This window comes from Oncorhynchus mykiss, chromosome 22, assembly GCF_013265735.2.
Source record: "Oncorhynchus mykiss isolate Arlee chromosome 22, USDA_OmykA_1.1, whole genome shotgun sequence".
NCBI classification, from domain to species: domain Eukaryota; kingdom Metazoa; phylum Chordata; class Actinopteri; order Salmoniformes; family Salmonidae; genus Oncorhynchus; species Oncorhynchus mykiss.
The window spans coordinates 45606534-45627511 of NC_048586.1; the positions used below are offsets into that span (position 1 = coordinate 45606534).

Consider the following 20978-nt stretch of genomic DNA (forward strand, 5'->3'; position numbering starts at 1 on the left):
CTCCTCCTTTCCCAACCCCCCCCCCCCCTCCTCCTCCTTTCCTGACCCCCCCCCTCTGCTGATCCCTCCTCCTCTCCTGACTCCCCTCCTCCTCCTCTCCTGACCCCTCCTCCCTCCTCCTCCTTTCCCAACCCCCCCCCCTCCTCCTCCTTTCCTGACCCCCCCCCCCCCCCCCCCCCCCCTCTGCTGATCCCTCCTCCTCTCCTGACTCCCCTCCTCCACCTCTCCTGACCTTCTCCGCCTCTCCTGAACCGCCACCTCCTCTCCTGAACCCTCTCTCAACCCCTTCCTTCTCTCCTACCCTGTAGTTCATGTGCCAGGGCCTCTCTTCCCCCCTCTTCTCTGAACCCTGATCTCTGACCCTTGATCCCTCTGGAGGTCAGGATGAGTTGGCTGAGCCGGCTGACCCCTCGAGGTCCGGGGGGCAGGTCCAGTAGGAACGTAGCACCCTCCAGTCCCTGTACTGCTGACCCAGAGACCTGCCTCATGGTGTTCGAGAACCACTGGAGACAGGTGAGACTCGAACGCTCAAATGTATACTAATTTATGGACTGGTTTAGACCTGGGATACCAGATGGGTGCAATGATATTATCAGGTAGAACAGAAAACCAGCATTAGTCTGGACCTTCAGGGTACAATTTAATTACCCCTGCTCTAGGGGAATAACCTTTTTATCACGCACGCACACACACACACAGCTACAGTATATATCTACATCTCTTTATATGCATCTCAGGGCAATAGGCATCACTACAGTTCCTGGTTCGAATCCAGGCGGTATCACATCCTGCCGTGATTGGAAGTCCTATAGGGCGGCTCAATTGGCCCAGCGTTGTCCGGGTTTGCCCCAGGGTAGGCCGTCGTTGTCAATAAGAATTTGTTATTTAACTGACTTGTCTAGTTAAATGAAAGTTGAATAAAGGTTAAATAAAATAAATGTAATTAGACATGAGACGCGTTCGAGCGCGCGTTGTCGAGACGCGTTCACGTATGACTAAGTCACTTTGGATAGAAGCTTCCGCTAAATGACAAACACACGACATGACGCACACCTGCTCGTTGAACATCTCATTCCAAAATCATGGGATTTAATATGGAGTTGGTCCGCCCTTTGCTGCTATAACAGCTTCCACTTGATCTTGGAACATTGCTGCAGGGACTTGCTTCCATTCAGCCATGAGCGTTAGTGAGGTTGGCACTGATGTTGGGGTGATTAGGCCTGGCTTTCAGTCTGCGTTCCAATTCATCCCAAACGTGTTCGATAGAGTTGAGGTCAGGGCTCTGCTGGCCAGTCAAGTTCTTCCACAACGATCTTGACAGACCATTTCTGTATGAACTTCGCTTTATGCACAGGGGCATTGTCATGCTGAAACAAGGAAGGGCCTTTCCCAAACTCTTGCCACAAAGTTGGAAGCACAGAATCGTCTAGAATGTCATGGTATGCTGTAGCGTGAAGATTTCCCTTCACTGGATCTAAGGGGCCTACCCCGAACCATGAAAAACAGCCTCAGACCATTGTGAAAAACAGCCCCAGACCATTATTCCTCTTCCACCAAACTTTACAGTTGGCACTATGCATTGGGGCAGGTAGCGTTCTCCTGGCATCCGCCAAACCAAGATTCGTCTGTCGTACTGCCAGAGGGTGAAGCGTGATTCATCACTCCAGAGAACGCGTTTCCACTGCTCCAGAGTCCAATGGTGGCGAGCTTTACACCACTCGAGCCGATGCTTGGCATTGCGCATGGTGATCTTAGGCTTCTGTGCGGTTCCTTTGCCATGGATACGCATTTCATGAAGCCCCCGACGAACAGTTCTTGTGCTGACGTTGCTTCCAAAGGCAGTTTGGAACTCGGTAGTGAGTGTTGCAACTGAGGACAGACTTTTTTTTCTTGCTACACACTTCAGCACTCGGCAGTCCCATTCTGTGAGTTTGTGTGGTCTACCACTTTGCGGCTGAGCCGTTGTTGCTCCTAGACGTTTCCACTTCACAATAACAGCACTTACAGTTGACCGGGGTAGAAATATGACAAACTGACTGTTGGAAAGGTGGCATCCTATGAAGGTGCCATGTTGAAAGTCTCTGAGCTCTTCACTATGGGCCATTCTCCTGCCAATGTTTGTCTACGTTGATTGCATGGCTGTGTGCTCAATTTTATACACCTGTCAGCAACGGGTGTGGCTGAAATAGCCAGATCCAGTCATTTTGAAGGGGTGCCCTCAGACTTTTGTGTATACATAGTGTATATTGATAGATACACATCTGAAAGCTGCCAACAGGAAGCTCTTCCATCATAATGCTACACTCTGCCTGCCAGACAGTCTGTACAGGAAGTAATAATGCTGCGGTTGACCCTGTCAAAGCTGTTGCTCTCTCTCACTCTCTCTCTCTGCCTCTCATTTGCTGAGAGGAGGGTCTCTCATTAACTCTGTTCTCTCTTTCTCCCATCTCCCAGCGCCGAGCTGACTAGGGCTTTTAGCTTAATGTGTGTAGGGGGAGGGTTATTATGTGTATGGAGAGTGGGATGCACTTTCCAGCCTTTATTGTATGTAGGGGATCAGATGAAGTGCCTGGGATAGTGTGTGTGACTGCCTGTCGAGAAGGATGGACCAGTCTGTCAACCGTTATCAGATCCCATCAGTAGAGTATTGATCCTCCCTTTTAGTCTTTAACTGCCGGTCACATCATGCCAACAGAGGCTATTCTGTTACCAGCAGAAGCAGTATCTCAAGATCTCTATTGACCCATCACTGTCAGCATCTCAAGGTCTCTATTGACCCATCACTGTCAGCATCACAAGGTCTCTATTGACCCGTCACTGTCAGCATCTCAAGGTCTCTATTGACCCATCACTGTCAGCATCTCAAGGTCTCTATTGACCTGTCACTGTCAGCATCTCAAGGTCTCTATTGACCCATCACTGTCAGCATCTCAAGGTCTCTATTGACCTGTCACTGTCAGCATCTCAAGGTCTCTATTGACCCATCACTGTCAGCATCTCAAGGTCTCTATTGACCCGTCACTGTCAGCATCTCAAGGTCTCTATTGACCCATCACTGTCAGCATCTCAAGGTCTCTATTGACCCGTCACTGTCAGCATCTCAAGGTCTCTATTGACCCGTCACTGTCAGCATCTCAAGGTCTCTATTGACCCATCACTGTCAGCATCTCAAGGTCTCTATTGACCCATCACTGTCAGCATCTCAAGGTCTCTATTGACCTGTCACTGTCAGCATCTCAAGGTCTCTATTGACCCGTCACTGTCAGGATCTCAAGGTCTCTATTGACCCAATACTGTCAGCATCTCAAGGTCTCTATTGACCTGCCATTGTCAGCATCTCAAGGTCTCTATTGACCTGTCACTGTCAGCATCTCAAGGTCTCTATTGACCCATCACTGTCAGCATCTCAAGGTCTCTATTGACCCATCACTGTCAGCATCTCAAGGTCTCTATTGACCCATCACTGTCAGCATCTCAAGGTCTCTATTGACCCATCACTGTCAGCATCTCAAGGTCTCTATTGACCCATCACTGTCAGCATCTCAAGGTCTCTATTGACCCATCACTGTCAGCATCTCAAGGTCTCTATTGACCTGTCACTGTCAACATCTCAAGGTCTCTATTGACCCGTCACTGTCAGCATCTCAAGGTCTCTATTGACCCGTCACTGTCAGCATCTCAAGGTCTCTATTGACCCGTCACTGTCAACATCTCAAGGTCTCTATTGACCCATCACTGTCAGCATCTCAAGGTCTCTATTGACCTGTCACTGTCAGCATCTCAAGGTCTCTATTGACCCGTCACTGTCAGCATCTCAAGGTCTCTATTGACCCATCACTGTCAGCATCTCAAGGTCTCTATTGACCCATCACTGTCAGCATCTCAAGGTCTCTATTGACCCATCAGTGTCAGCATCTCAAGGTCTCTATTGACCCATCAGTGTCAGCATCTCAAGGTCTCTATTGACCTGTCACTGTCAGCATCTCAAGGTCTCTATTGACCCGTCACTGTCAACATCTCAAGGTCTCTATTGACCCATCACTGTCAGCATCTCAAGGTCTCTATTGACCCATCACTGTCAGCATCTCAAGGTCTCTATTGACCTGTCACTGTCAGCATCTCAAGGTCTCTATTGACCCATCACTGTCAGCATCTCAAGGTCTCTATTGACCCATCACTGTCAGCATCTCAAGGTCTCTATTGACCCGTCACTGTCAGCATCTCAAGGTCTCTATTGACCCATCACTGTCAGGATCTCAAGGTCTCTCTCTCTCTCCACTCAGGAGCCCCTATATATCTGTCTTGTTTCACTGCTTGTACGAGTGGGTAACCTGTACGACTGCGATCAAAATATGTGTTTTGCATATCCCGAATCTCCCTCAGACAACCTAATGTGAGTGGGTTCACGCGGCCAGGGATCAGCCGCTATTGATGGTGACCCTGTAGCAATTAGGGTTCAGTGCCTTGCTCAAGGTCACATCGACAGATATTTCACCTTGTCGGTTCAGGGATACGATGGAGGATCATATTGTCTGTAGTCTACTGTACATGATGGAGGAACATATTGTCTGTCTGTAGTCTACTGTACATGATGGAGGAACATTGTCTGTAGTCTACTGTACATGATGGAGAGACATATTGTCTGTAGTCTACTGTACATGATGGAGGATCATATTGTCTGTAGTCTACTGTACATGATGGAGGAACTAACATATTGTCTGTAGTCTACTGTACATGATGGAGGAACATATTGTCTGTAGTCTACTGTACATGATGGAGGAACTAACATAGTGTCTGTAGTCTACTGTACATGATGGAGGAACATATTGTCTGTCTAGTCTACTGTACATGATGGAGGAACATTGTCTGTCTGTAGTCTACTGTACATGATGGAGGAACATATTGTCTGTAGTCTACTGTACATGATGGAGGAACTAACAGTGTCTGTAGTCTACTGTACATGATGGAGGAACTAACATATTGTCTGTAGTCTACTGTACATGATGGAGGGACATAGTGTCTGTCTGTAGTCTACTGTACATGATGGAGGAACTAACATATTGTCTGTAGTCTACTGTACATGATGGAGGAACATATTGTCTGTAGTCTACTGTACATGATGGAGGAACATATTGTCTGTCTGTAGTTTACTGTACATGATGGAGGAACTAACATATTGTCTGTAGTCTACTGTACATGATGGAGGGACATATTGTCTGTAGTCTACTGTACATGATGGAGGAACATATTGTCTGTAGTCTACTGTACATGATGGAGGAACATATTGTCTGTAGTCTACTGTACATGATGGAGGAACATATTGTCTGTCTGTAGTCTACTGTACATGATGGAGGAACATACTGTCTGTAGTCTACTGTACATGATGGAGGAACATATTGTCTGTAGTCTACTGTACATGATGGAGGAACATAGTGTCTGTCTGTAGTCTACTGTACATGATGGAGGATCTAACATATTGTCTGTAGTCTACTGTACATGATGGAGGAACATAGTGTCTGTCTGTAGTCTACTGTACATGATGGAGGAACATATTGTCTGTAGTCTACTGTACATGATGGAGGAACATATTGTCTGTCTGTAGTCTACTGTACATGATGGAGGAACATAGTGTCTGTCTGTAGTCTACTGTACATGATGGAGGAACATAGTGTCTGTCTGTAGTCTACTGTACATGATGGAGGATCTAACATATTGTCTGTAGTCTACTGTACATGATGGAGGAACATAGTGTCTGTCTGTAGTCTACTGTACATGATGGAGGATCATATTGTCTGTAGTCTACTGTACATGATGGAGGAACATAGTGTCTGTCTGTAGTCTACTGTACATGATGGAGGAACATATTGTCTGTCTGTAGTCTACTGTACATGATGGAGGAACATAGTGTCTGTCTGTAGTCTACTGTACATGATGGAGGAACATAGTGTCTGTCTGTAGTCTACTGTACATGATGGAGGAACATAGTGTCTGTCTGTAGTCTACTGTACATGATGGAGGAACATATTGTCTGTCTTTAGTCTACTGTACATGATGGAGGAACTAACATAGTGTCTGTAGTCTACTGTACGTGATGGAGGAACATATTGTCTGTCTGTAGTCTACTGTACATGATGGAGGGACATAGTGCCTGTAGTCTACTGTACATGATGGAGGAACTAACATATTGTCTCTAGTCTACTGTACATGATGGAGGAACATAGTGTCTGTCTGTAGTCTACTGTACATGATGGAGGAACATATTGTCTGTAGTCTACTGTACATGATGGAGGGACATATTGTCTGTAGTCTACTGTACATGATGGAGGGACATATTGTCTGTAGTCTACTGTACATGATGGAGGAACATATTGTCTGTAGTCTACATGATGGAGGAACATATTGTCTGTCTGTAGTCTACTGTACATGATGGAGGGACATATTGTCTGTCTGTAGTCTACTGTACATGATGGAGGGACATATTGTCTGTAGTCTACTGTACATGATGGAGGAACATAGTGTCTGTCTGTAGTCTACTGTACATGATGGAGGAACATATTGTCTGTAGTCTACTGTACATGATGGAGGAACATATTGTCTGTAGTCTACTGTACATGATGGAGGAACTAACATAGTGTCTGTAGTCTACTGTACATGATGGAGGAACATAGTGTCTGTCTGTAGTCTACTGTACATGATGGAGGAACATATTGTCTGTAGTCTACTGTACATGATGGAGGATCATATTGTCTGTCTGTAGTCTGCTGTACATGATGGAGGAACTAACATAGTGTCTGTAGTCTACTGTACATGATGGAGGAACATATTGTCTGTCTGTAGTCTACTGTACATGATGGAGGGACATAGTGTCTGTAGTCTACTGTACATGATGGAGGAACTAACATATTGTCTCTAGTCTACTGTACATGATGGAGGAACATAGTGTCTGTCTGTAGTCTACTGTACATGATGGAGGGACATATTGTCTGTCTGTAGTCTACTGTACATGATGGAGGAACATATTGTCTGTAGTCTACTGTACATGATGGAGGAACATATTGTCTGTAGTCTACTGTACATGATGGAGGGACATATTGTCTGTAGTCTACTGTACATGATGGAGGAACATATTGTCTGTAGTCTACTGTACAGGATGGAGGAACATATTGTCTGTAGTCTACTGTACATGATGGAGGGACATATTGTCTAGTCTACTGTACATGATGGAGGAACTAACATATTGTCTGTAGTCTACTGTACATGATGGAGGGACATATTGTCTGTCTGTAGTCTACTGTACATGATGGAGGGACATATTGTCTGTCTGTAGTCTACTGTAAATGATGGAGGAACATATTGTCTGTCTGTAGTCTACTGTACATGATGGAGGGACATTGTCTGTAGTCTACTGTACATGATGGAGGGACATATTGTCTGTCTGTAGTCTACTGTACATGATGGAGGGACATATTGTCTGTAGTCTACTGTACATGATGGAGGAACTAACATATTGTCTGTAGTCTACTGTACATGATGGAGGAACATATTGTCTGTCTGTAGTCTACTGTACATGATGGAGGGACATTGTCTGTAGTCTACTGTACATGATGGAGGGACATATTGTCTGTCTGTAGTCTACTGTACATGATGGAGGAACATATTGTCTGTAGTCTACTGTACATGATGGAGGAACATATTGTCTGTAGTCTACTGTACATGATGGAGGAACATATTGTCTGTCTGTAGTCTACTGTACATGATGGAGGAACATATTGTCTGTAGTCTACTGTACATGATGGAGGGACATATTGTCTGTAGTCTACTGTACATGATGGAGGAACTAACATATTGTCTGTAGTCTACTGTACATGATGGAGGGACATATTGTCTGTCTGTAGTCTACTGTACATGATGGAGGGACATATTGTCTGTCTGTAGTCTACTGTAAATGATGGAGGAACATATTGTCTGTCTGTAGTCTACTGTACATGATGGAGGGACATTGTCTGTAGTCTACTGTACATGATGGAGGGACATATTGTCTGTCTGTAGTCTACTGTACATGATGGAGGGACATATTGTCTGTAGTCTACTGTACATGATGGAGGAACTAACATATTGTCTGTAGTCTACTGTACATGATGGAGGAACATATTGTCTGTCTGTAGTCTACTGTACATGATGGAGGGACATTGTCTGTAGTCTACTGTACATGATGGAGGGACATATTGTCTGTCTGTAGTCTACTGTACATGATGGAGGAACATATTGTCTGTAGTCTACTGTACATGATGGAGGAACATATTGTCTGTAGTCTACTGTACATGATGGAGGAACATATTGTCTGTCTGTAGTCTACTGTACATGATGGAGGAACTAACATAGTGTCTGTAGTCTACTGTACGTGATGGAGGAACATATTGTCTGTAGTCTACTGTACATGATGGAGGAACATATTGTCTGTCTGTAGTCTACTGTACATGATGGAGGAACATAGTGTCTGTCTGTAGTCTACTGTACATGATGGAGGAACATATTGTCTGTCTGTAGTCTACTGTACATGATGGAGGAACATATTGTCTGTAGTCTACTGTACATGATGGAGGAACATATTGTCTGTCTGTAGTCTACTGTACATGATGGAGGAACATATTGTCTGTCTGTAGTCTACTGTACATGATGGAGGAACTACCATAGTTTCTGTAGTCTACTGTACATGATGGAGGAACATATTGTCTGTCTGTAGTCTACTGTACATGATGGAGGGACATAGTGCCTGTAGTCTACTGTACATGATGGAGGAACTAACATATTGTCTGTAGTCTACTGTACATGATGGAGGAACATAGTGTCTGTCTGTAGTCTACTGTACATGATGGAGGAACATATTGTCTGTAGTCTACTGTACATGATGGAGGGACATATTGTCTGTAGTCTACTGTACATGATGGAGGAACATATTGTCTGTCTGTAGTCTACTGTACATGATGGAGAGACATATTGTCTGTCTGTAGTCTACTGTACATGGTGGAGGAACTAACATAGTGTCTGTAGTCTCCTGTACATGATGGAGGGACATAGTGCCTGTAGTCTACTGTACATGATGGAGGAACTAACATATTGTCTCTAGTCTACTGTACATGATGGAGGAACATAGTGTCTGTCTGTAGTCTACTGTACATGATGGAGGAACATATTGTCTGTAGTCTACTGTACATGATGGAGGGACATATTGTCTGTAGTCTACTGTACATGATGGAGGGACATATTGTCTGTAGTCTACTGTACATGATGGAGGAACATATTGTCTGTCTGTAGTCTACTGTACATGATGGAGGAACATAGTGTCTGTCTGTAGTCTACTGTACATGATGGAGGAACATATTGTCTGTAGTCTACTGTACATGATGGAGGAACATATTGTCTGTCTGTAGTCTACTGTACATGATGGAGGGACATATTGTATGTAGTCTACTGTACATGATGGAGGAACATATTGTCTGTAGTCTACTGTACATGATGGAGGAACATATTGTCTGTCTGTAGTCTACTGTACATGATGGAGGAACTAACATATTGTCTGTAGTCTACTGTACATGATGGAGGGACATTTTGTCTGTCGTCTACTGTACATGATGGAGGAACATAGTGTCTGTCTGTAGTCTACTGTACATGATGGAGGAACATATTGTCTGTAGTCTACTGTACATGATGGAGGAACATATTGTCTGTCTGTAGTCTACTGTACATGATGGAGAGACATATTGTCTGTAGTCTACTGTACATGATGGAGGAACATAGTGTCTGTCTGTAGTCTACTGTACATGATGGAGGATCATATTGTCTGTAGTCTACTGTACATGATGGAGGAACATATTGTCTGTCTGTAGTCTACTGTACATGATGGAGGGACATAGTGTCTGTAGTCTACTGTACATGATGGAGGAACTAACATATTGTCTCTAGTCTACTGTACATGATGGAGGAACATAGTGTCTGTCTGTAGTCTACTGTACATGATGGAGGAACATATTGTCTGTAGTCTACTGTACATGATGGAGGAACATATTGTCTGTAGTCTACTGTACATGATGGAGGAACTAACATATTGTCTGTAGTCTACTGTACATGATGGAGGAACATATTGTCTGTCTGTAGTCTACTGTACATGATGGAGGGACATAGTGTCTGTAGTCTACTGTACATGATGGAGGAACATATTGTCTGTCTGTAGTCTACTGTACATGATGGAGGGACATAGTGTCTGTAGTCTACTGTACATGATGGAGGGACATTGTCTGTAGTCTACTGTACATGATGGAGGGACATAATTGTCTGTCTGTAGTCTACTGTACATGATGGAGGGACATATTGTCTGTAGTCTACTGTACATGATGGAGGAACTAACATATTGTCTGTAGTCTACTGTACATGATGGAGGAACATATTGTCTGTAGTCTACTGTACATGATGGAGGGACATAGTGTCTGTCTAGTCTACTGTACATGATGGAGGAACTAACATATTGTCTGTAGTCTACTGTACATGATGGAGGAACATATTGTCTGTCTGTAGTCTACTGTACATGATGGAGGAACATATTGTCTGTCTGTAGTCTACTGTACATGATGGAGGAACATAGTGTCTGTCTGTAGTCTACTGTACATGATGGAGGAACATAGTGTCTGTCTGTAGTCTACTGTACATGATGGAGGAACATATTGTCTGTAGTCTACTGTACATGATGGAGGGACATATTGTCTGTAGTCTACTGTACATGATGGAGGAACATATTGTCTGTCTGTAGTCTACTGTACATGATGGAGGAACTAACATAGTGTCTGTAGTCTACTGTACATGATGGAGGATCATATTGTCTGTAGTCTACTGTACATGATGGAGGAACATATTGTCTGTCTGTAGTCTACTGTACATGATGGAGGAACTAACATAGTGTCTGTAGTCTACTGTACATGATGGAGGAACATATTGTCTCTAGTCTACTGGAGGAACATATTGTCTGTCTGTAGTCTACTGTACATGATGGAGGAACTAACATAGTGTCTGTAGTCTACTGTACATGATGGAGGGACATATTGTCTGTAGTCTACTGTACATGATGGAGGAACATATTGTCTGTCTGTAGTCTACTGTACATGATGGAGGAACATTGTCTCTAGTCTACTGTACATGATGGAGGAAAATAGTGTCTGTAGTCTACTGTACATGATGGAGGAACATTGTCTGTCTGTAGTCTACTGTACATGATGGAGGAACATATTGTCTGTCTGTAGTCTACTGTACATGATGGAGGAACTAACATAGTGTCTGTAGTCTACTGTACATGATGGAGGAACATATTGTCTGTAGTCTACTGTACATGATGGAGGTACATATTGTCTGTAGTCTACTGTACATGATGGAGGAACATATTGTCTCTAGTCTACTGTACATGATGGAGGAACATAGTGTCTGTCTGTAGTCTACTGTACATGATGGAGGAACATATTGTCTGTAGTCTACTGTACATGGTGAAGGAACAGTCCCCACAAACACCTTAGCACTATGGGAAAGAGTAGTTTTATCTGTGACAGCATCAGTAGTTATCTACCAACCGCTTTGCAGGCATGTTTACATCTGGGTTTTAGAAGGAAGATGTGAGCTACATGCGGTAGCCCTATAGTTAGTTAATGTTAGCATAGAGGCAGCTCTATAGTTAATGTTTGCATAGAGGTAGCTCTATAGTTAATGTTTGCATAGAGGTAGCTCTATAGTTAATGTTTGCATAGAGGTTGCTCTATAGTTAATGTTAGCATAGTGGTAGCTCTGTAGTTAGGTAATGTTAGCATAGAGGAACATATTGTCTGTAGCATAGAGGTAGCTCTATAGTTAGTTAATGTTAGCATAGAGGTAGCTCTATAGTTAATGTTAGCATAGTTTTAGCTTTATGGTTAGTTAATGTTAGCATAGAGGTAGCTCTATGGTTAGTTAATGTTAGCATAGAGGTAGCTCTATGGTTAGTTAATGTTAGCTTAGAGGCAGCTCTATGGTTAGTTTATGTTAGCATAGAGGTAGCTCTATGGTTAGTTAATGTTAGCATAGAGGTAGCTCTATGGTTAGTTTATGTTAGCATAGAGGCAGCTCTATGGTTAGTTAATGTTAGCATAGAGGTAGCTCTATGGTTAGTTAATGTTAGCAAAGAGGTAGCTCTATGGTTAGTTAATGTTAGCAAAGAGGTAGCTCTATGGTTAGTTAATGTTAGCATAGAGGTAGCTCTATGGTTAGTTAATGTTAGCATAGAGGTAGCTCTATGGTTAGTTAATGTTAGCATAGAGGTAGCTCTATAGTTAATGTTAGCATAGAGGTAGCTCTATAGTTAATGTTAGCATAGAGGTAGCACTTCCATGCCTGTGATAATCATCACGTTCTCTGCTGGTGCTGCTGGCTGTTTTGACACTTTAGAAGCCACATTAATGGTAGGGAGAGCAAGTTCTTACAGACAGTGGACGTTCTCAGGGATGAAAAGTGCCTCATTTTCACAAATGTCATTTTTTTTAATACGTTTTTAGTTTATCGTGTGACGCTGACCACAAAGCGTTGTGTGGGATTGTTTCTGAAGTTAGAGCTGATTTGGAGAACCTCCAACCCAATTTGTAGAACAACGTTACCATATCATAACCAAATTAATTTAAGAGTTTGTCATTTGGGAATGTTTTCTTGGAGTGCTCGAAGTTACTATTATATGCGTTTTCTGGCGTTGAGAAATAGTTGCTACAATGCCTTTTAAGACCAGAAGGAAGTCCCCCCCCTACTAACCCTCCCAACACCACATCCAGATACACCTGGTCTCCCATCCAGGGACCGACCAGGACTGACCCTGCTTAGCTTGTGACAAACCAGCAGTGGGATGCAGGGTGGTATGTTGCTTTATTAAATGTACCGGGGGGGGGGAAAAATACAGACAGAGGTGTTTGATTACAATCATGTTATCATTGAAAATGTTTAAATTAAAACCTATTTATTTAGAATTCATTTTTTTTTGTTGCACATTTCAAAATTATTTCCTTTTGAAATATCTTTTTTTTTTGCTCCATATATTTGGGTTTACGTTTTGCTTTCAATATCATGACTTTTTGTTTTCAACATTAAGAATTTTGTTCTCGACTTCAGAAGTTTTGCTTGATCTTAATGGCACCAAAGTAACTCAATATGAGCTTCCTGCTAAGCAGCACATTCACTGAGTCAACAACAGACCCTCATGGTAACTCATTCTCACACTCTTGGGGTTTCACTCACAACACTGTGTTTTGTCAATTAGAATTTTGGGGGGGGGTAAATTTCACTAAGTGAACAATTCTCAGAAGTCGATTGGTTGATGCCCAATGCAGGTACTAATTAGTAATGCATGTGACATCCAGCCAACCCCAAGGACACTGAGGATTAAACCCCCACCCCCCATCTCTCTCCCTCCTCTACAGGTGTCCTGGGTGCTGGAGCAGCAGGATCCGTCAAGCTCTAGCGATGACCTCACCGCGGTGCGGAACCACACCGACCAGATGCTGTGCCTCCTGGCCGAGGAGCGACCGGGGGAGTGTGAGGGACCCCCCGGGGCGGTAACGTCCGGTAACGTCCCCCCCATTGGCCCCATCCTGGACCTGGTGGTGTCTGAGAACGTCCTGGAGCGTGTGGTGCAGTGGCACCTGAGGCGTGGCCTGGACCCCGACAGCCAGGGGGCGTTGCTCAAGCTGTTCGAGATGCTGATAGGCCAGTCTCAGCAGCCCTTGCTCCAACACAAGGCGGTGCTGCAACCTCTACTGGGTCTTCTGGGGGCCTGTGCTGAGCCCCAGCTGGGCTGCCCTCCCTCTCTGGAGAACAGCCTAGTGCTGCTGCTCAACCAGGTGGGTGGAACAGATTGGTTGATTGTTATTGGGAAAAGATGCTTTGAGTACAACTCGGGGGGATAACACGTGAACGCAATTCCACTTGTTTCCAACGTGGTCCCTGATGGAATACACAGAAGGCAGACAAAAGAAAAACAATGCAAAGATGGTTGGATGCGTGGATGGCATGAGATGGTTGGAGGCGTGGATGGCATTTGGAGGCGTGGCTGGCATGAGATGGTTGGAGTGGTGGATGGCATGAGATGGTTGGAGGTGTGGAGGACATGAGATGGTTGGAGTGGTGGATGGCATGAGATGGTTGGAGGCGTGGATGGCATGAGATGGTTGGAGGCGTGGATGACATGAGGTGGTTGGAGGCGTGGGTGGCATTTGGAGGCGTGGCTGGCATGAGATGGTTGGAGTGGTGGATGGCATGAGATGGTTGGAGGTGTGGAGGACATGAGATGGTTGGAGGTGTGGAGGACATGAGGTGGTTGGAGGCGTGGGTGGCATTTGGAGGCGTGGCTGGCATGAGATGGTTGGAGTGGTGGAGGACAGGAGATGGTTGGAGGTGTGGCTGGCATGAGATGGTTGGAGGCGTGGATGGCATGAGATGGTTGGAGGCGTGGATGACATGAGGTGGTTGGAGGCGTGGGTGGCATTTGGAGGTGTGGCTGGCATGAGATGGTTGGAGTGGTGGATGGCTACTGTTGAGCTGTTAAACCTTTTGTAGTTCATACCTTTTTATAGTTCATTGTGTCATGTCGTTTTGTGTGTTTTATGTTTCATGAAATGAACAAGATATTGTGATCTCAACATCACCAGATCTGTGTGTCGATGGCGCGTGCTCCTGCTGTGTTGGAGCTGTTGTTCAGGTCGGCCCCGGCCCAACACGGTCCGACCAACCTGCTCATCTTCTCCCTGCTGGTTCCCTTCATCCACCGTGACGGGGCCATCGGACAGCAGGCCCGCGACGCCCTCCTCCTCGTCATGGCAACCTCCGCCAGCAACCAGGGCGTGGCACGCTACATTGCTGAGAACTCCTACTTCTGCCCGGTGAGTGGTTTAATGTGTTTTTATTTAACTTTTGTTCAGGCAGTTGAGTCCCATTGAGACAAATGTCTCTTTTTTTTCCAAGGGAGCCCTGCATTACAACAGCAGAAAGCAATTAATTACACGTGAAAAGTTTAGACACAAAGCGAACTAATGGGGTAAGGGTGGTATGGGACATGGCTCTTTCTGTTCACGATCTATCGGTGAACGTATCGGAATCGGCCGATATTAGCTAAAAATGCGACGTCTTGTCTAGTTTTAACGGCGATGTGAAAAACCGATGTCGAAGTTGACGTGCAAAGCTATATAAAGTGACGTAATATATAACCTGACGTAATGAAGCCACGTCAAATGTTACGCCACACCCGCAACACAGCATTCCTAACCTAGCCCACAATGTCTGCAGTGTGGATCGAGCAGTCAACAAGTCGAGCAGTCATTTGAAAGAGTAAGAACATTTCAGCGAGACAACTCAAAAGGCTAAATCCACTCTAAAGCCAAGATAATTGTATTCATTGCCCTTGACCAATCAACCGTTTTCTGTCGTGGCTGATGTTGGCTTTCGCCGACTGGTTGATCACCGGTACACACCACCAAGTGTGCTATTTTTCAGATGTTGCCCTACCGGAGTTACACAGTAGTAGCGTCACTGCTATTAGCTTCAAGACATACATACTACGGAACGTCGTTTGTGTCTTTGTGTGTCAAAAAAAATACGGTAGCACTGTCAAAGCTGTACAAACAAAAGTCTGCAAACACCGCCCACGACTACACGAACAAAGTGCTACATGTTTAAACCCATGATTCACTATTGCCTCCACTAAGTTTCTCTCTGTGGGTTTGTGGGCTGCTTGTATCTCACTAAGGATCTGGAACGACGGTCTGTATCCCCTCTGACAGACACATGCTGACCCCCCCCCCCCCCCCCCGGTGATGATGATGGTGTGTCTAGTGTTGTCACGAAACAAGAATTTAGACTTTGAAACCAATACCAGGTCACAATACTCGATACCATGACAAAAAAAGAAAGCGGGGATAATTTTTTTTTTTTTAATTTAGGACTGAGAAGGTTAGTTCTGGTGACTCTATTGTTTTTTTAGGACTGAGAAGGTTAGTTCTGGTGACTCTATTGTTTTTTTAGGACTGAGAAGGTTAGTTCTGGTGACTCTTTATTTAAAGGATATTCTTTTTAAAGGGACCACACAGACATTTAGGAGCACAATGAAAGTGTGTTGTTGTTTCAATGATGATGATGATGATGATGAAGGACTAAAAGACCATGAATAAAATGTCTTTGGAGTGTTCCACGCTCAATCAAGCACAATGTACCCTCAAATATTTGAGTCACATAGGTGAGTCAAAAAAAAATTTCAGCTGTCCCTTGAAAGGGCGGATGGGTGGCACTCACGTGGTTGTCGGGGGGGGGGGGGGGGGGGGGTGTTTAAGAGAACTCTTTGCTAGCAGTTACATGCAATTTCAAAACGCAACCTAGTGTGTGTGATGTTTAAAATGTAGTTAGCCATCAAACACTAGGACAAAGTCACTCTTCAGTAGACTTCTGGGTTCATTTGACCAACTTCTGTGCCTGTGTGCTTCTGGAAATGAGTCTTTCAGCACTTCACTCACAGTGCACCACTCCCCTGGCACTAATGTAGAGGAAAGAGATGAGTAGGGATGCCAGGTTTCCTCCAGATGTGACGCTTGGCAATCAGGCCAAAGAGTTCTATCTTGTTTCTCATGGTCTGAGAGTCCTTTTAAGTGCCTTTTGGCCAACTGCAAGTGGGCTGTCATGCCTTTTAATGAGGAGTGGGTTCTGTCTGGCCACTCTACCATAAAGGCCTGATTGGTGGATTGCTGCAGAGAGGGTTGTCCTTTTGAAAGGCTCTCCCATCTCCACCGAGGAACTCGGGTTCTTCATGACCAAGGCTCTCCTCCCCCAATTGCTGTGTTTGTTAGGTTTGATACATTTTTCCGTTAGGACAAATCAAGTCTTGACATTTTTTTTGGGAATGACCAACTTTTAGAAGGCCTTTTTTTTTAAAACCTTGAATAAAGCTACAAGTTTGCATTTCCTTTCTATACAGGAAAATTCTCATCAACAAAAGTGATGAAACATAGATGTAGGGTCTTCATTTCATCTGATTTGTTTGGATTAGATTAAAGGGTGAGTTTTTACTTTACTAATGTAACAACAACAACAGTGTGGTGAAATACTTATGAGTTGTAGTCGCGATCCGATTGCCCACATGTACAAACATAGTTATGTTGTTGGCTTATTACATATATTTATTAAAGTATTTAGCTGGTATAGCTAACGTCAGCAGGCTGGTATAACAGGGCTGATGTCAGCAGGCTGGTATAACAGGGCTGACGTCAGCAGGCTGGTATAACAGGGCTAACGTCAACAGGCTGGTATAACAGGGCTAACGTCAGCAGGCTGGTATAACAGGGCTAACGTCAGCAGGCTGGTATAACAGGGCTAACGTCAGCAGGCTGGTATAACAGGGCTAACGTCAGCAGGCTGGTATAACAGGGCTAACGTCAGCAGGCTGGTATAACAGGGTTAACGTCAGCAGGCAGGTATAACAGGGTTAACGTCAGCAGGCTGGTATAACAGGGCTAACGTCAGCAGGCTGGTATAACAGGGCTAACGTCAGCAGGCTGGTATAACAGGGCTAACGTCAGCAGGCTGGTATAACAGGGCTAACGTCAGCAGGCTGGTATAACAGGGCTAACGTCAGCAGGCTGGTATAACAGGGCTAACGTCAGCAGGCTGGTATAACAGGGCTAACGTCAGCAGGCTGGTATAACAGGGCTAACGTCAGCAGGCTGGTATAACAGGGCTAACGTCAGCAGGCTGGTATAACAGGGCTAACGTCAGCAGGCTGGTATAACAGGGCTAACGTCAGCAGGCTGGTATAACAGGGCTGACGTCAGCAGGCTGGTATAACAGGGCTGACGTCAGCAGGCTGGTATAACAGGGCTAACGTCAGCAGGCTGGTATAACAGGGCTAACGTCAGCAGGCTGGTATAACAGGGCTAACGTCAGCAGGCTGGTATAACAGGGCTAACGTCAGCAGGCTGGTATAACAGGGCTAACGTCAGCAGGCTGGTATAACAGGGCTAACATCAGCAGGCTGGTATAACAGGGCTAACGTCAGCAGGCTGGTATAACAGGGCTAACGTCAACAGGCTGGTATAACAGGGCTAACGTCAGCAGGCTGGTATAACAGGGCTAACGTCAGCAGGCTGGTATAACAGGGCTAACGTCAGCAGGCTGGTATAACAGGGCTAACGTCAGCAGGCTGGTATAACAGGGCTAACGTCAGCAGGCTGGTATAACAGGGTTAACGTCAGCAGGCAGGTATAACAGGGTTAACGTCAGCAGGCTGGTATAACAGGGCTAACGTCAGCAGGCTGGTATAACAGGGCTAACGTCAGCAGGCTGGTATAACAGGGCTAACGTCAGCAGGCTGGTATAACAGGGCTAACGTCAGCAGGCTGGTATAACAGGGCTAACGTCAGCAGGCTGGTATAACAGGGCTAACGTCAGCAGGCTGGTATAACAGGGCTAACGTCAGCAGGCTGGTATAACAGGGCTAACGTCAGCAGGCTGGTATAACAGGGCTAACGTCAGCAGGCTGGTATAACAGGGCTAACGTCAGCAGGCTGGTATAACAGGGCTAACGTCAGCAGGCTGGTATAACAGGGCTAACGTCAGCAGGCTGGTATAACAGGGCTAACGTCAGCAGGCTGGTATAACAGGGCTGACGTCAGCAGGCTGGTATAACAGGGCTGACGTCAGCAGGCTGGTATAACAGGGCTGACGTCAGCAGGCTGGTATAACAGGGCTGACGTCAGCAGGCTGGTATAACAGGGCTGACGTCAGCAGGCTGGTATAACAGGGCTAACGTCAGCAGGCTGGTATAACAGGGCTAACGTCAGCAGGCTGGTATAACAGGGCTAACGTCAGCAGGCTGGTATAACAGGGCTAACGTCAGCAGGCTGGTATAACAGGGCTAACGTCAGCAGGCTGGTATAACAGGGCTAACGTCAGCAGGCTGGTATAACAGGGCTAACGTCAGCAGGCTGGTATAACAGGGCTAACGTCAGCAGGCTGGTATAACAGGGCTAACGTCAGCAGGCTGGTATAACAGGGCTAACGTCAGCAGGCTGGTATAACAGGGCTAACGTCAGCAGGCTGGTATAACAGGGCTGACGTCAGCAGGCTGGTATAACAGGGCTAACGTCAGCAGGCTGGCTGGCTAGCAACCTTGCAAGTTGATTTGTAACAAATTCATTCAGAAAGTTTTTGCTCATAAATTGGCTGAAAAAATTTATTGGAACCAGTATCACGATACCAGAATTTTGTCTTTGTACCAATACCAGGTTTAGTGTCAGGACACTCGATACCATCACGATACTTGATACCAAAACGATACAGTGCCTTGCGAAAGTATTCGGCCCCCTTGAACTTTGCGACCTTTTGCCACATTGCAGGCTTCAAACATAAAGATATAAAACTGTATTTTTTTGTGAAGAATCAACAACAAGTGGGACACAATCATGAAGTGGAACGACATTTATTGGATATTTCAAACTTTTTTAACAAATCAAAAACTGAAAAATTGGGCGTGCAAAATTATTCAGCCCCTTTACTTTCAGTGCAGCAAACTCTCTCCAGAAGTTCAGTGAGGATCTCTGAATGATCCAATGTTGACCTAAATGACTAATGATGATAAATACAATCCACCTGTGTGTAATCAAGTCTCCGTATAAATGCACCTGCACTGTGATAGTCTCAGAGGTCCGTTAAAAGCGCAGAGAGCATCATGAAGAACAAGGAACACACCAGGCAGGTCCGAGATACTGTTGTGAAGAAGTTTAAAGCCGGATTTGGATACAAAAAGATTTCCCAAGCTTTAAACATCCCAAGGAGCACTGTGCAAGCGATAATATTGAAATGGAAGGAGTATCAGACCACTGCAAATCTACCAAGACCTGGCCGTCCCTCTAAACTTTCAGCTCATACAAGGAGAAGACTGATCAGAGATGCAGCCAAGAGGCCCATGATTACTCTGGATGAACTGCAGAGATCTACAGCTGAGGTGGGAGACTCTGTCCATAGGACAACAATCAGTCGTATATTGCACAAATCTGGCCTTTATGGAAGAGTGGCAAGAAGAAAGCCATTTCTTAAAGATATCCATAAAAAGTGTAGTTTAAAGTTTGCCACAAGCCACCTGGGAGACACACCAAACATGTGGAAGAAGGTGCTCTGGTCAGATGAAACCAAAATGGAACATTTTGGCAACAATGCAAAATGTTATGTTTGGCGTAAAAGCAACACAGCTGAACACACCATCCCCACTGTCAAACATGGTGGTGGCAACATCATGGTTTGGGCCTGCTTTTCTTCAGCAGGGACAGGGAAGAAGGTTAAAATTGATGGGAAGATGGATGGAGCCAAATACAGGACCATTCTGGAAGAAAACCTGATGGAGTCTTCAAAAGACCTGAGACTGGGACGGAGATTTGTCTTCCAACAAGACAATGATCCAAAACATAAAGCAAAATCTACAATGGAATGGTTCAAAAATAAACAGCCAGGTGTTAGAATGGCCAAGTCAAAGTCCAGACCTGAATCCAATCGAGAATCTGTGGAAAGAACTGAAAACTGCTGTTCACAAATGCTCTCCATCCAACCTCACTGAGCTCGAGCTGTTTTGCAAGGAGGAATGGGGAGAGTGCAAAACTGTGTAGAGACGTACCCCAAGCGACTTACAGCTGTAATCGCAGCAAAAGGTGGCGCTACAAAGTATTAACTTAAGGGGGCTGAATAATTTTGCACGCCCAATTTTTCAGTTTTTGATTTGTTAAAAAAGTTTGAAATATCCAATAAATGTCGTTCCACTTCATGATTGTGTCCCACTTGTTGTTGATTCTTCACAAAAAAATACAGTTTTATATCTTTATGTTTGAAGCCTGAAATGTGGCAAAAGGTTGCAAAGTTCAAGGGGGCCGAATACTTTCGCAAGGCACTGTACC

At 44.9% G+C, this 20978-nt stretch overlaps 1 protein-coding gene across 3 annotated transcripts in view; it reads left to right on the forward strand.

Annotated features, from left to right (window-relative positions):
* The first annotated feature begins 187 nt into the window (after positions 1-187).
* The window catches only part of LOC110502172 (FTS and Hook-interacting protein homolog), a 49373-nt gene continuing 28582 nt past the window's right edge, over positions 188-20978 (forward strand). For all 3 annotated transcript variants that reach the window (XR_005038845.1, XR_005038846.1, XM_036959420.1), the window contains exons 1-3: positions 188-513; positions 13476-13895; positions 14703-14933. Coding sequence is in view for 1 of the 3 variants with exons in the window: in XM_036959420.1 (XP_036815315.1) it covers positions 385-513; positions 13476-13895; positions 14703-14933 (780 nt within the window). In the remaining 2 variants the exon portion in view is untranslated. The remainder of the gene's footprint in view (positions 514-13475; positions 13896-14702; positions 14934-20978) is intronic.